The 16702-nt window shown below is 40.8% G+C and overlaps 1 protein-coding gene across 1 annotated transcript in view; it reads left to right on the top strand.

Annotated features, from left to right (window-relative positions):
- TMX4 (thioredoxin related transmembrane protein 4) overlaps nucleotides 1-16702 on the top strand; it is a 64769-nt gene that overhangs the window by 27481 nt on the left and 20586 nt on the right. The window contains exons 3-5 of the mRNA XM_019549088.1: nucleotides 8793-8838; nucleotides 10524-10652; nucleotides 11719-11764. Coding sequence (XP_019404633.1) covers nucleotides 8793-8838; nucleotides 10524-10652; nucleotides 11719-11764 — 221 coding nt within the window. The remainder of the gene's footprint in view (nucleotides 1-8792; nucleotides 8839-10523; nucleotides 10653-11718; nucleotides 11765-16702) is intronic.

The raw sequence follows: 16702 nt of genomic DNA, 5'->3' as shown, positions 1-16702 counted from the left end.
CTAATTAAAGCTTCCCCCCCATCCCCCCACCCCCCCAAAACCCAAAACAAATCAAAAAACCAAAGGAAAACAGGTTTCTGTGTGCCTAGTTGAACAATCTTCTCCTGAGTTTTGCTTTCTGGCTGGTGGCTATTTCAATTCAACATGTTAAATCTTCCTTTGATTTGGATATACAAGTATCGGGATGTGCATGGGAGGCAGGGAAGGGGTCATTCCTTTCTTAGTTACCTGTTGTGGTTGATAGCTTTTTAAGTCAACATCTGTTTTTATTCTGTGATGGGTAGAAGGGTCTTCTGTAAGCTAATGTTATAATTTTGCATGTCATTCTGTGTCTGCTTATGTTGTAATATTGTTGCCCCTGTTGGTCATAGATAAGCTTGCTTTCTATTTCTGGTTAACTGACTTCCTGTCATTAGCCAGGCTTGCTTACTAATAGCGTCTATCAGCCTGGGACTGACTGTCACGTGTGGACTTACTCCCTGGTGACACCTGCCAGGCTGTGTGGGAGAGGATCTTCTACAAAGACCTTCAGAAGGAGCACAGAGACATGAATTGGCAGGTAGCCCACCAAGCACTTCCAATGTGGTTAGGGTGACACAGGGGCGGCAAGGAAACCAACATACTGCTCCAGAGAAACTTGCCCATGGAAGGCAGAGACAATTGACCACCTCCTGTGATACTGTCCATATGCCAAAGGGGTGTGGAGGAAAGCGTTTATACTCCTCAAGAAGATGCTGACATAGAATGAAGTCCTAACCAGAGAAGTAGTGCTGTTTGGGCAGCTGTCCAAGGAGCAGGGGACCCCAGCAGCCCGCTTTGACCGGTTCATCTGCTTCAGAAATGCTGTGTGGAAGTCCAGAAGCCTACTCATGTACAAGCACACAAACCTCTCAATAGAGGCTGATGCCAAAACGGGTTTAAATGATGCAGCGGTACTACAAGAAAGCAGGAGGAGATGCCATACATCGTATGGAGGAAGATGAACTGGCACAGACTCTACAGGGGTGGGACCCCTGAAAAGAGTAATGATGAGGATGATGACAGCAGCAGCAGAGTTGACGAGAAAAGATGATGACAGCGATGGCTGAACGGACTAGGAAATAGAGAAGGGGAAGGGGGCTAGGGGCGAGTTAATGTTACTGTGGTGGGCAAGGATCTGGTTTCTGTTTAAAGATCACAAATTCTCTGATAAATCCAAAATTCTCTGATTTTTAAAAACCCTAAAATCTGTGTTTTTCCGTGATTAAAATGAAATGCCACTATATATATAAATGAGTTGAACACAATGTTTTATTGATATTTACAGTTTTTTAAAGCAATTTGAAAACCTACCAATGCCTTAATCATCATAGTAACATACATTCTAAATGCCTATATATTTTGGTGTTTGATTTTGATTTTTTTTATCATAGAAAATCAGAGCTCCTGCTACTCCATTTGCTCATCGGGGCATGGGGTCCAAAAAAAAAAATTTGTTTTTCTACTTCAGGTTGTCTTAACACCCAGTGTTTCCTTACTTGGTTCAGCTTTTAAAAACATATCTTGGTTGAAAAATACAACTTTTAATAGAGATTTCTGTTTAACATTAACATTAATTCTGAAGCTAATGATGCCTACTCTAAGATGCACCTTCCTCTGAACTGTTAATTAAGCTAACTAATAACCTAACATTTGTCTTGACCTTTTCAAGCAGACTCTTAGTCTCTCCACACCTTTCCCTTCCATTTATTGCTCTTTTTACCTTTTTCAGGTCCACTGCTTTTCTCTTTACCTGATTAACGGTGCCCTTTTTTTATGCTGTATAACCCATTGCCTGTGGCATTTTGAACCGTTTATTTACAACCCACCACATATTAATAAAAATAAGAGTCTATGAAATTGAAATAAAACAAATAAAAACAACTTGCTTTAAAGAACTTAAAAAACTCCGTGCTTGTCCTTAAGCCTTTTTATAATGGTTCATTTTCTTGGGATGAAACTATCCATAAAACTGGCAGTAAACAGCAGTTGAAATCTTTAAAGTTTTAAATACTAGCTTGATTTCAGTATGTACCTGGTAACCATCTGTGTTGCAGCTCTATTCCTTTACTTCTTAATATACTTTAATTTACCAATGCAAAAAGCCTTTTGCTGTGTAAACTAAGGTCCAAGAGAAGTAAGAGATTTTTTGGAAAGCTAAATAATTGATTTATGTATGTCAGCTATTACCTTCGCTCTTTTGGGACTATGTCTTTACACAGGGTGTTTATCTCTGACTACAGAAATATTCTGTCCTGGGTTAGGCACTTATAGAATCTGTATACTATGTGTTTGGAGACGGGTAGTTAGCAAACGTGCCTTCTGTCTATAATATGCTTGTGGAGAATTGAGTGCCTGCAGATGGGATCCGGAAAGGCGAGAATGCAGAGTGGGAATTCATCTAAGTTAGTGTAAAATGGGAAGGAAAGAATTGTGGCTGAATAGCACCTTTGTGGGATGTAATTTCCCCCTGCAGTGGAGAGTAAGGTGCCTGTTTCTGGTTGCGATGAATAGCTCAGAACCCTCTTCTGGTGTTATGGCAGGTGTAGGCATCTCTCTCAAAACACCACTGAGTATGGTGGTAGTGATGTCCCTCTTACCACGCTATCTCTGTGGTTGAAACACTCACCCAAGATGTGGGATAGTCAGGTTTTTCTGCTTAAGTGGATTTGAATTTATAATCCCTCCTCTCCAGATAATGCTGTAACCCACCCAAATGTCGGGTGGTCAGGAGACTGCTCTCTCATATCCTCCTAGTGACTCTATTCCCCTTTGCATGAAATAATTAAGTAGTGTTTGGGCTGGAGAGGGGGTGTGGGAGATGGGGGGAGTGCTGAAGTATAAATTCATTGAAGTTTGGACTGGAACCTAGCTCTTCACCCAATCCCAACTAAGGGCCTTAATTATCAGGCTATAGCTTGGACATGGTTGCGTTTTCTTCTCTCTGGACTTCTGAATAAGTAGGTGCCTAGAGACCTTTACTGTCAGCAGTATATGTGCTTGTAGACTGTAGGCACCTCTAGGATTAGACAGTAATTAATTGGAGGCATTGGGGATTTCCATGTTGGACTGAAGGCCACTTACGTAGCACTTAACTGTCTAGTTCTGTAGGTATAGGTCTAATTCCTAATTACTTCAATGGGAGTTAAGTGGCTATCTGTCAATTTGTGCCTTTGCAAATCCTCCCCTACAACTTCTGTCCAGGGCAGCATATCCTTTAATGGTCATATCCATATTCATTATTATGAATGTTTCCTGCATTAATGCCTTGATCATGCCTCTTGGTGATTTGCAGTCTGAAAAGCCAATCAAAGGTTAATCTACATTGCAGAAATTAAAACCAGCTATAGAAGGAACAGCTACTGTGCAGATGGAACAGAAATGATGGTGTGGAATAATTTGACATGTCAAAGGTTTTAATCCATTGTTGTTATTTCAGAAAAATACTTTCTTTGGATCCCATAGCAACAATCTAAAATGAAATAGAGTATCTGGCAACTGATGTGAAAAGTGAATCTTTTTTAAATAGCAGTTATTAAAAATAATTAGCACGAGGGAGGTAAATCTCTTTAAGATGAACTGAAAAGAAAAATACACCCTAGAATTAAGTATTCCCAGCTAGAAGTGACCAGCTGACCTAATGCAGCTTGGTAAATCAAAAACTGTGGGGCTCCAAAAAACAAATTACCGTTTCATTTAGCACTATTTTTGAACAGTCCCGTGTGCTACAGAAAGGATATTTGATTTTGATTTGATTCTTATAATAATAGGTAATATCTCTCTATCTTGCATTCAGATTGCATTTTATTTTGTTTAATTAGTTTCCCTCACTCCATTCCTTTCTCCACTTTTTTTCTGATTTATACACTGAAGAACAAGTAATCTTTTAAGATCTATATCTAGTGCTATTTCTCGGCTCATCAGCACAAGACTATATTGTTCCAGAAGGAAAAGAGAGTAGTCTTGGTATTTCAAGACTCCTAATGACACATTTATCACTTATGCTGAACAAAGATTGGGAGGTGGTGCAAGTACTATGGAATCCTCACACTTGCAATTTGGACATACAAGAGGAACTAATTAACAGGGAGCAGAGACTTAAACCAGAAGGCAGGTGGCATACAGGAGCTGATCGTATGCACACAATTATTATGTAGGATAAAATTAAACTGGGGCAACTTAACTACTTTCCAGTTGTCCTTTTGTGTGAGACTTTGGACCTTTTTGATGGCATTTAGGGTCTTTGCTGCCGCTGCTACTTGGTTCTCTAGCAGCACTGTTCTCACCTGTCACCTATCTGGAGACCAAACCATGGTCCTCTGAGTGTTGTCTCCATTTATGCAAGCAATTATAATTTATAATTCTGATATTGCTACTCCAACCCATATCCTCTGTATTTTTTTTTTGTAAAATGAACATTACCAGAATCATAGTAAGGATGTCAAGAATAATCTAATCCAGTGGTGGCTGACCTTTTTGGAGGTGGGCCATTCTATTGATCTGCCACCAATTCCCCTAGTGCCTTTGAATCTTGGCGCCACTGGATGCGATTTTTGACAGCATCTACCCCTGCAGCTCCTGTGGAGCCAAACCCTCAAGCCAGCACAGAACCACCCCACTTTTTTCTCTCCCCCAAACTCCCATCCCCTTCTCAGTTGCCACTCCAGTCTCTTTTGCCCTCCCCAGTCTGTTGTGTGGCTAACGCATTGAATACCTGTGTCACTTGTGGTATGCTTACTGTGGGTTGGAAACCACAAATCTAGTCCAATGCAGAATTTTTTTGTTTTTCAGTTATCCCAGTTAGATTCCTCCAAACTCTTGTTGGAAACTTTGGTGTAACTTCTATAGGCTGCTTCTTCCTTCTTCCCACTACTGTTAGTTAAGAAGTCTTTCTTGGGATTTGTTTGTTTCAGTTTAAACCCATTGCAGCACGTCTGCTGACCAAGGTTTTTCCATTTCTGCTCGCTTGCTGATTTCTCCTGCCCACTCCTGCCGCCAATTATTTTAAAACTATCACATGCTCACTTAATCTCCTCTTCAACAGATTTTAAACACAAGTAATTCCTTGGCCTTTTCTTCCCATGACTTGCTATCTAACCCTTTTATCATCTTTGTTGATCTACACTACATCCTGTCCACCCTCTCCAGTTCCTCTGCATCCTTTTTATAATGCAGTGCCCCAAACTGGATACAACTGAGGCACCAAGTAGACCCCTTCCATGGGGAAGACAACAGTCCACATGAAATCAGTCCTGAACAGGTGAAGGTACTCTTGGAACATTTGGACATGTTTAGTCTGCTGGACCAGTTGACCTGCATCCAAGAGTCCTGAAAATACTGGTTGAGCTCAAAGCAGGACCTCTGGCGAATCTGTTTGATGAGTTGTCGAACTTGGGAGTGGTTCTGAATGACTGGAAGAGGGCTAATGTGGTACCCACCCTTAAGAAAAAGAAGAGGGACGACCCTGCAAACTACAGACTTACCAGTCTGACCTTCGTCCTGGGAAAAATCTTTGAAAAAATTGCCAAGCTTGTAATTGGTGTGATATCAACCACAAGCTTGTAATTGGTGCAGTATTAAGAAGCAACCAGCTGAATCAGCAACTTCTTTTTTGTGGGACTTGTGTTTTCTCCAAGTGAGCATATACTTCTCACCTCTTTGAATAGCAGTGTGCGGACTGTTTCTTCAGTGCATGCTTTTGCATTCCCAGAGAATAAGTGCAGCAATCATTCTTTAGTTACCTTTAAACAAAAGGACCCTGTCCCCAACATGTTATTGACATTTTTTCCTTTCCGTTGTAATTTAATTTCCTCACCAAGTTTCCTTTCCACATGTAATTTGTTATTTTAACTTACTGGTGCTGAGGAGAATCTTGAAACCAAGATAGTGAATTCAAAGCCTTCATATATTAAATTCTGTTCAGTTTGTGACAGACTCATTTGCCTTAAAGAGCATTGCAAAAATGCCTTTTTTTTCTTGGTGAGAGCCACATGTGTGGTGGCTGCTCAGTTTGTTGTTCTCTGACTAGAACAAGAAAATCCAGGGATAGTTTATTGAAATTGTACCTAGTTGACCAATCAATGAGAGGAACTTCAGTCCCTGGAAAATGGTCATTGACTTCCGAGATGAGACCTCTAGATGAGCACCTTGGGTGCCTCTGGCACCTGAAACCTAAAACTGTTACCAGAAAAAGTTTGCCTCTGCTTTGTTGGACAAGGACCAGAGATTGCCAGTATCTGCTTGTCTACTATGCTGGCAGTGAAGACTTCCACACCAAGACTAGGGAGATTGACATATCAGGCTCAAAGTGATTCCCCACATGGATCTTCTCATTAGATGCTGAAATCTTCATGCTTCTCTCCAGTTTGGAGCACTGAAATCACCTGTGTGACAGGCAAGTAGTCTTGACTCAGTAGTGAAGAGACGGATGTTCTTGGTGCTGTTCCCAGCAGCTGTTAGGTTTAGGCACCAACAGCAAACATGAACTGTGCTGGGGACCTGAAGTCAAAAAGTTGCTGTGTGTATGGAATGGTTCAAATGGTATTAGACTCAGCCTTGCTAGACATCTGATCTCCTGTTGTGGTGATGTCACCACAAAAGGAAAACCTACTCAGTATGGCACCTTTCTCCATCACAGAAACTAGATCTTTGCACTGAATGTAACAAAGACTTAGTCACCAGTATCACTTTGGCTACAAAGCAACCAGCTAAGAAGATGAGGCATTCATGTTTAGCTCTGTTTGTAGACAATTATATGATTTAAGATAAGTCCATCAAGAATGTACTGTCATCCTTCACCTACTAAACCAGCTTAAGCTTCTTTATGAATTGCAGAGAGAGACATTCATTGTGAGGCTCCTTGAACCTTTCCCATACTCAGTTGACTCCAGGTTTCCTTTGGGAAGATACAATTCTGCTAGATTTTCTTCTTGCCAGCATCAAAATGAACACATCAAGAAAGAAATGATGTGGAAGCTATGGGTAAGAACCCACTTTAAACTTCTCAGCCACATGACAGCATGCACATGTGACACTGCCAGCCAGACTTCATTTGTTGAGATCTCTGTATCACTTCTCAAGATAGTTGATAAATGTGCACATAGTAATTCCAGCTTACTGTCATTACCAGTTTTGGTCATCAGACCATAAGAACATTCAGAGAAATGGTTCATTTTTCTGTGGCTCTGATACACTGGTGATGCATGACTGTGCATGAATGGATTGAGGAGAACATGGGGATCACATGCAGGGACTTGGCTTCAAAAGGATATGACCCTATGCATAAATGTTCAAGAACTACAATTAATAAGGATTGCTGTGGAAGCTAACCTAGCTAATAGAAAGAATTCCTCCATGCAAATTCTTGCAGACAAAGTTCTTCCAATGTATTATAAATCCTTATGTTTGCTTCTCTCCCGTTTGCCAATTATCAGTGAAATTATGGGCATGCTGCCAACATGGGGAAACCTGAGTAACTGTCTTGCAGGTACTAGTAATCTAGAAATCATAAATGTTTTTAGAGGAGCTCAGTATCATGCCAAGATTTTGCCACTGGGGAAATCCATACTACACTCATTCCTACCACAAAAATGTCCAAGCTCCATCTTGTCCAAGACTGTTCTGGTTCCCAGATGTACTGGGACTCTCCTCTTATTCAGCTTTCAGTTGCATTCTCAAACCGTCCATGTATAACATCATAAAACTAGGTACAAATATTGTATTCAGGCCTGCCACTTTTGTGCCTGACAGCATGGATATCAGCTGTTTGAGTCCTGCTTCCTAACTGCAGGAATAAGAAATGCAGTTGCTTTCTACAATGAAAAAGTAAGCACCCAGGGGAAGAAATATCAATTTGGGCAGTGCTTTGTAACCGAGATGCTTTGGTAGATCGCAGATCATAAGCAAATTTGGTGGATCACATTTCGCAAATTATAAGCAAAGCCCTGTAGACAAATTCCATCTGCTGCTGTAAGTTTCACCTGTAAGGGGCGAGCTATTTTCCTCTTAGACGATAATATCTAAACAGTGTGTGCAGTCTGTTTCGGGTCTCTTATCTAGTTGTTGGTCTGCCTCTGCCTTCAAACATTAAGACTCATTTTACTGCCTCCAAAGAAAGTATCCCCATATTTGTGAGATGCAAGGCAGCAAGGTAGAACATGTTCCATACTGTTAAGAGCTCTATCCTTGATCTGGCCACAGGCTTAGGTACCAGGTTTCATGGGCCCATGTTACAATTGTTAGATACTTGGTGGTAGTAAGAACTCCTCAGCTCCAATCTCATGAAAGAGATTATCCTCCAAGAATGGGACCCTTTTCAGAGAGGTCTTATGGGGAGTTTGAATTGGTAGAGAAAGAATGGTTGCATCTGTTCTATTCTTAATGCCGTTAAGTGGAGGCATTCAAGGAGAAACAGGGTATAGAGTGGTCAAACATTTAAATGCTATTTAAATGTTTAAACGACTGTTTAAAATGTTGATTTTGCATGTATGAGGTGCATGTAACTATATTAGGAACCAAAATAGAGATGAAGAACCACGGTTTTTAAAAAGTAAGCCATTACTTGTTATTGTTGCTTTGATTCTGGACAGTACTTCACGTTACATAGCACTGTCACTGTTTAGTGCGGGGTTTTGTAGAACAAATAATGTAATTAAGAATCACACTCCCAACATTTTAGTCCAAAAAGACTCATCTTTCATGGTTTCTCTAGAAAATTAAAATGGAAATATTTCAGCAGTTCAGATAAAAATATTTTTTTATTTCTTTTTCCCTAGGTTTGAGTGGCCGTTTCTTTGTTACAACACTTCCTACTATTTACCAGTAAGTCCATGTCCTTTGGGAAACATGGTGGTCTGTTTTTAGATGACTGCAAAAATCATGTAGAGCCAGCGAACAGATGCAATTTAAAATGAATCCTTACCTACTATTCTTGATGGCCACTGCCTGTTGAACTTAGTTCTGGCATATTGTCTGTTGTACGACATACTTCCATCCTTCCTTTTCCCAGAATGTTGGCTATCAGAATGGGTAAGGACATCAAAGCTTGTTTAACTTGCTTCTGTTAATGCTGCTTAGAACGTCGTGGTAGGAGGTAGATGCAAATATGGGTAATCCTAGGGTGGCCAGTTTTTTTCTAATGCTTGGGATTGACACTGGCTGTTTACAACTATAACTTTAAAAATGTCAGCTTGAGCTTAATCGTCATTCCAAGGCAAAATACAAAATAGTCTTTTTCAATATATATAAGTAACATTTTATCTTCAAGCAGTTTGGGGGGTGTGTGTGTGTGTGTGTGTTAGTATTTAGTAGCATTTGTAACAATTAACATCACAGTTAAGTTTTCCTCTGTCCTCTTTCCTGGATAATTTTAACTTTAGTTGAAGTTTTGCAGTGTCCATATTGGCCCAAAGCAAAAATTTTCCAAAATAATTTTATTGTAATTTAGATAATCTGGAAGAACTGCCCACTTAAAATTAATAAATAAGTATAAACAGGCCAGAATACAAGTGGGGTTTCATTGCAGCAAGTCACACTGCATATACTTTTACTGGATTTTGTAAAATTGGACAGCTTTTTAAATGTGTAGGCCTCTTAATATAAATGGGCATGTTTGCAGCCTCATGGAGAGCTGGCCAAGTTTTCTGTTCTCTCTATCTGGTGTTAAACCATAATTGAAAGTAGAATGGACATAAATAGACTAACTTTGACATTAATTAATGCCTTTGACTAAATAGTTTCAACTGTTCTAATGCAGATGAATTTGTCTCTTGGAGTTGTTTTCCCAAGAAAAATAGTTTCAATAACTTGCCCTGGTTAGACTACCCATAGGACAAAATAATCTGCAGCAATTCAGGGGGGAAATACATAAGCTGTATTTGCTCAGTCATCCTTTCTTCCATTATTGTTTAAAAAATGTTGAATGTGTAGTTCTAGTAATACTTCACACAGACTGTTAGAGTAAAGTAACTTTTACAGCTGCCCTTTCCCCTCCTCCCCAAGGAAACAGAGAATATTATGGGTTGTTTTTGTTTGTTTGTTTGTTTTTAAATAAGATTTTTGTTCCCAGTTTTTAGGCTTTTCAGAAGACTCCAGCAACAACTGGAGTGAGAGTGTGTATGCATGGGTAAATCTATTTAGAAATAAGTTGGGATTTGTGTTTTAAGTCATCGCTCCCAGGAGATTGTGATGTTAATGCAGTGAACTCAAACCTGCTATCGCAGGGGTGGCCAACCTGCAGCTCCAGAGCTACATGCGGCTCTTCAGAAGTTAAAATGCATCTCCTTGAATCTTTGCACAAGCACATGACATGACATAACAGCTATGGGAGCTGGTCACCGTGGCCTTGTGCAAAGATTCAAGGAGATGTATATTAATTTCTGAAGAGCTGCAGGTTGGCCACTCCCATAGAGTATTTCTTAAGTAACATAAAAATAGTAAATGAAGCATGTTACAGCAATAGCTTGCATTAAGTAACATTAGAGTGATCACCATGTATTTGTTTGCAGTGCAAAGGATGGAGTATTTCGCAGGTACCATGGGTCAAGAACAGTAGAAGACCTTCAAGGCTATATTCTGGAGAGAAAATGGGAGGCTGTAGAACCTGTAGCAGGATGGAAATCCCCTTCTTCTATAATGTAATTACAGTGCCACTTTAAACTCCTTTCAGTTCCCTAAATGTTCATAAAGGGGCCCGATTGATGGTGTTTAAGTCCTGAAGACCTTTGTTTTTGTATGTGCATAGTACTGGGGAAAGCAGTATAAACCTTCGCAAACTACCCTAAGTATCTCAACTCTTCCTTGGAGTGATAGAAATTTATTCACCATGCCTGCTCAGTCCTTAGTATTTCTTCTGAAATGTGAATATTAAGCATACAGAAAGCTCTTTAAAGATAAATGATTTATTAGCCAGCAGTGAGGGTTCTGATTTCCATGGAGTGCTAGAATGAAACTCATGTCAATCATGGACTGATCATCACATAACATCTGGTCCACTTGTACTGGTTAAAGTATCTTTTATTTAAGTGATGGGCTACTATTTTAAATTGTCTTTTCTGTTGCTGAATCAGAGGAGATGAAACTTAATGTTGGCACAATGTATTTTGTTCTACTCTGCTTTATTTATGCAGGGTTTATTTTCTATTGAGTGAAAATCACACTTAAATTGTTAGTGATGAAATAAAGATTGTCTCTTTAGCTGCATATGAGGTTTAGGACATGTGGAAGGTTTGCCCTGTGCACCATGGGCAAATTTGAAGGGCTACAGGAATTCTAGAAGTAGAAAGAGCCTCTTGTTTTTTTTTTTTTTCAGATGGATGGGGGAGTTTGAAGCTGAGCTAGTGATTGGTTTAAGATCATGTATATCCTTCTTAGATGTTGTGAGGAGGCAACAGTGGATGTTCTAGCCTAATGAAAGTAGTAGCTTCTGGATAGCTGCTGTGTAGAACTGTTCTTAAGTTTTTTCAGTCCTCTTCAGTTTCTTCCCCAAAACCTTTGTTGTATCGACTTGCACAGATATGATTGTTCTTGGGTGTAGTGGAGGAGGGACGCATTTAATTCATTCTTTACAAATATACTACAGAATTTTCTGCCGGATGATGTGAAAGGCTGGGTATGAAAGCAGTTGGGAGAGATGGATGTAAAACGTCTTTCAGTGTCACACGTCTAAGTTTTGATCTTACCTGGAATATGTTTATTTCTTAGGATGAATGGAATGGCAGGACTTTTTCGCTTGTCTGGATGGATCAGGGTAAGGAACACTATCCACTCAAACAGGGCCTGAGTATTTTCATATATTTAAATATGTTAAACTCATTGACAGTCTTATTTGATTTGCACTTTTTTCTAGTGATCAACTAATGTCCTTGATACTTATTTATCTGTGGCCTTGCAACTAATGGCAGAAACTACATGGGACTAAGATTGTTTTCCAAAAAGTTTTTAGATAAGACTGATTAAATACTAAAGGTGTTAACTGTTTAACAATATTGTTCAGCAGTTTTAACAGAATAAGCCATTATCAAATAAATACAGTGCTGGCTCTGGGAGTTGTTATAGGTCACACATAACCATATCAGGATCTATTTTCCATTCATTAAGTTGCTACCACATGTTACAGGCTATTACGCTCTTAATCTTTGTAGCTAATGGTTCTTGATTTAGGGGTCTGTAAGATTATAATATGATTTGGTTCTGAATTGTAGTAGGTAAATTTAAAATGAATAAGGTTGTGTCAAAAGAATGGGAAAAGTCAACAGCTGTGACTTTTATACGTATACCTTCTCTCATGAAAAACAAAGCTAAGAAGGATGAATGGAGTAATGCAAGTATGTCCAATTCATTTTTTGTGAAATTCATTGAAACTGGAACTTTTCCTCCTTAGGCAAGCAAACAAAAAATACTGTATATGTTTTGAAAGTTCACAAACACACGGTAAACTTTTTCTACTGAGAATGTCAGCTTACTAATATCCACTCAAGCATTGCAGTGACTTTTCAGAAGTATGGCAAAAATTTGTGAGAGTCAGGCTAATAGTATTGACATTTTCATTTTTTCCCCCTTTTAATTTATTTTAACAAATGTAAAAAAAAGGAAAAAAGGGTTTGTGCTAGCTATATTGTCATGCTGTTGGAGGGCTAGTACTAATTTGCAATATAGTGAGAAGAAATTGTCAAGATTTGAATCTGGTTTAGGAATCTGAAATGCAGTATTTCTTCACTTTCAGTTTTGTAGTTTTCTTAAGTTTCTGTGTTGCTTTGCAATCCTAACTATATCTACATTGAATGTTTTGTTTACGAGTGTCTAAAGCAGCATGAATACAGATCACCAGGACTGAATCTGTATATAGGGGTTGGTCTCCTTTGTCATTGGAAGGATCTCGTTAGTGCTCTACCCCTACTTAAAGGAAAACTATTGTATGCCAAAACTCATATTAGTATCATTATATCTCTACATACAGAGTCTGAGGTGTTGTCTTTTCATATTTCTGTAACAAAAGATAAGGCTCAAGCTTAAATCCTTTTTCTCTTATGTACTGGAATGTCCATTCTTGTAACCACTTAAATTTTTCCAGTCTAACTGTGAGCCATTTCAAACACGCTGGCTGTCCCATATTGCATCCTCTACAATGGATAATGACACCTTAAAAAAATTTTTAAAAAGTGATCAGAAGTAAGACCCGTCTATTAAATGTGGTTTCAGTCAGAGGAAACACTTTCATAGTTCAGAAGTGTGCAGCCTTTCTTGAAGATAATTTCTGTGCTGGACATCCTCAGTTTTTCAGTTGATCTGTTATTTGTCATATCTTGCATATAACTCCCTTTACTGTGTGTTTGCTTAATTCATTGTCTTAGTGGTATTAACATTAAATGCACTTTTTATCTGCCTCTACTCCTAACCTTTCCGTTATTGTGAGCATTCTGCTTTCTGTTTATTGCATTTGATCCCTTGTTAATATTTCATCTGTATCTTTCATCACTTTACTCATGTACCTTTCTTACATTTTCATTTATAAAGGTGGGAAGCTGTTCTGACAGAACAATTAAATGGGTTTGGAGTTGCAGTGGTTTTTAAGGTTGAAATAATTGTTTATAATAGACTTACTTTAGACTATAGACTACTCCCTTCTTCTAATATCATAAATTGTTTTCCATTGGAGTGTCTAATAGCTGTCTGACAAGGAAACTTTTTTTTTCTGGAGAGTTGGATTACTAAACCCTGCCTTCTTGTAGATATACCAGTTTGAATAATGGGGTTCCTTGCTTTTGCAGAAGTCTGAAAATTTCTTTTTTGGAAAGCTCCTTTAATAAAGACTTGAGTTTAGAAATTATAATGCATTTTACTCCATTGTCAGCTTCTTTTTATTAAGTTCTTTGCAGAACAGCTTGGCTCGTTTCAATATCAGATATGGGCCAAATTCCCAGGAAGAAAGTTTAAGATGAGGTATGGAATCCAGCCTTATAAAATTTTAAATTTCCAAAAGTTGGGTTTCAGATATTATATCTAAGCTAGGATGGTGGAAGATATAGAGCTATTTCTTAAGTTCATTCAGAACCCGGAAGTAGTGCAATAGGCCACACTGCTTGGGGTGTAGATGTTTTTATAGGCTGCATGCTGATGTTTATTTCTATCTGAAGAAATGTCTTCCAGTAGAAGAGTAGCCTGGGAGGTAGACTGTGCAGAGTTGTACAGCAAGCTTTCTAGCTAGGGAGCCCTAGAGGGCTGCTCCAAGGGCCACATCCACCTTTAGGGCAGCTATTAATGGGCAGCCTTCCCTGCCTCAGAAGGGGGCAAGCTGTTAAGTGGCACTTGGAAGCTGCAGAAAAACAACAGCTGCCACAGACGGCTGGGGAAGGTCCCCACCCTGGGAGAATGCCCCGTCTCCTGCCATTCAACTGATTGGTGCGGATACTTTCCCATTGTGGGAACCATAAGGAGTGGGGGGAAATATTATTTGTGGAGCTGACCCCCAACCCTCCCTCCCACATAGCCGTTGTAGGGCTGGTGCACCCTGGTGCTGTATGCTGCGTTGGAGGAGTAACTGCACACTAGGCGATGCTGGGCAGTGCAGGATGGCAGCACCATGGTGCTGCTGCTGTTGCTGGCCGCTGAAAAGGATGGGAGGCTAAGTTCCGTTAGCCCCAGCCTTCCACCGCAGGTAGGAACCCTCTTTCTTGCCCACAGGAGATTAGGCCCACTCTGTGTTCTTGTCTGGGCTGACTTAGAGGAGTGCGAGAGAAGTGGAGAGCACTGAGTCATGGCCAGGCTCTGGGAACCTTGCCACAGGGGCATGCCACCCTGCCTTACCCTCTGTTGCCCTGGGTTGGCTCTGAGCAGCATGGGGCAAGGCAGAGTCATTTTGCTGCAGTGGAAGAGTATCCTGTCTGGTTGTGTACTATCCTGGGTCAGCTGAACGGGGTGGGTGGTAGTTGAAAAGCTGGCAAGTCTGGAAGCCAGGTGTACACCGGTTTCCCCCAAATTGGCCTCCTGGCCCCTTCAGCTTTTAATTTGCTGCCCCCTCGCTCCACTGAGTGGTGGTGGGAGAGAAAGGGAAGCAGTCTCATCTGAAAGCCAGGTTTTCAGGCCCAGCTGGTGTCACACTGGCTTTTCAGTTGCTGCCCCTGCTGCTCAGCTGAAGGGGGTACATGGGGAAGCTAGGAGGGGGCGGTGCTCCCAGTGCCTGGGAGCTGAGCAGAAGCAGCAGCATAACAAAGTCTCTGCCTGCATCTCACGCTGGGAACTTGAGGATAAGAAGCACATGGGGAACAGATGGCAGCTGTTCCTCCTCTCCCTTTTCTTCCTATTTATAGGAAGGGGCAGGAGCAACTGCCATCCCTACCTTCTGCAGGCTACTGACCCTGGTCTTAGGAAGAAACAGGAGCCTTTCCTCTGGCTCCAATATTTCTGGTCCCCAGGAGGAGTTAAGCTGGAGGAAAGTTATGCAGATGTTTAGTCTCCCAGGAGAAACTCTCCCAGGAATGGTTTCACTGTGGTTGACCAAGTTATTTTTCTCTTGGAGCAGCCATTTTTGCTTTAGTAGGAAAAAGCTGGAACATCTACACACTTTTGCTTTCTGCTGGGAGGATAACAGTTTCTTCTGGTAGAAACTGAATGTCTGTATGTAGCCATTACATTTGCTTGCAACCGGGGTTGGTTACTATTTGGGTTCTAGGTGGAATTATGAAGTGTTTGGTTTCAGCCCCTGAAACATGAACCTGTAGCCTGTCCACTTTATAGACTACCACTAGGGGCCAATGTGGTCCCTATTTTCAAGACGGGGAGGAAGGAGATCCAGGCAACTACAGGCCAGTCAGTCTCACCTCCATCCTTGGTAAAGTCTTTGAAAAGATTATTAAAGCTCATATATCTGAAAGCCCAGCAGGAAAAATTATGCTGAGGGGAAACCAGCATGGGTTTGTAGCAGGTAGATCATGCCTGACTAAGCTAGTCTCTGCTTATGACCAGGTTATAAAACACCTGGACGCAGGAGTAGGGGTAGATGTCCTTTACTTAGACTTTAGCAAGGCCTTTGATACAGTATCCTACCCCATGCTGGTGAACAAATAAAGCAGCTGTGACTTAGATGATTACACAGTCCAGTGGGTGGCAAATTGGATAGAGGGTCATACCCAGAGAGTGGTGGTGGATGTGTCGGTATCGACCTGGAAGGACGTGGGCAGGAGGGTCCTGCAGAGCTCGGTCCTTGGACCGATACTCTTCAATGTCTTCATCAGTGACTTGGACAGAGTACACTTCACTCCCTCATCCAACTTTGCAGATGATACGAAACTGTGGGGAGAAGTGGACACACCGGAGGGCAGGGAACAACTACAGGCAGACCTGGACAGGTTGGGCAAATGGGCAGAAAACAATAGAATGCAATTTAACAAGGAGAAATGCAAAGTGCTGCATCTAGGGAGGAAAAATGTCCAGCACACCTACAGCCTAGGAAAGGACCTGCTCGGCAGCACAGAAGCAGAAAGGGATCTTGGAGTACTAGTGGACTCCAAGATGAACATGAGTAGTCAGTGGGACAAAGTCATCAGAAAAGCTAACTGCACTTTATCATTCATCAGCAGATGCATGACGAACAGAACCAAGGAGGTGATACTTCCCCTTTATCGGGCACTGGTCAGACCCCAGTTGGAGTACTGGGTCCAGTTGTGGGCACCACACTTCAAGAGGGATG

The sequence above is a fragment of the Crocodylus porosus genome, unplaced genomic scaffold, assembly GCF_001723895.1.
Source record: "Crocodylus porosus isolate Cpor-Errol unplaced genomic scaffold, CroPor_comp1, whole genome shotgun sequence".
Taxonomy (NCBI): Eukaryota; Metazoa; Chordata; order Crocodylia; family Crocodylidae; genus Crocodylus; species Crocodylus porosus.
This window is presented reverse-complemented; position numbering and strand designations above follow the sequence as displayed.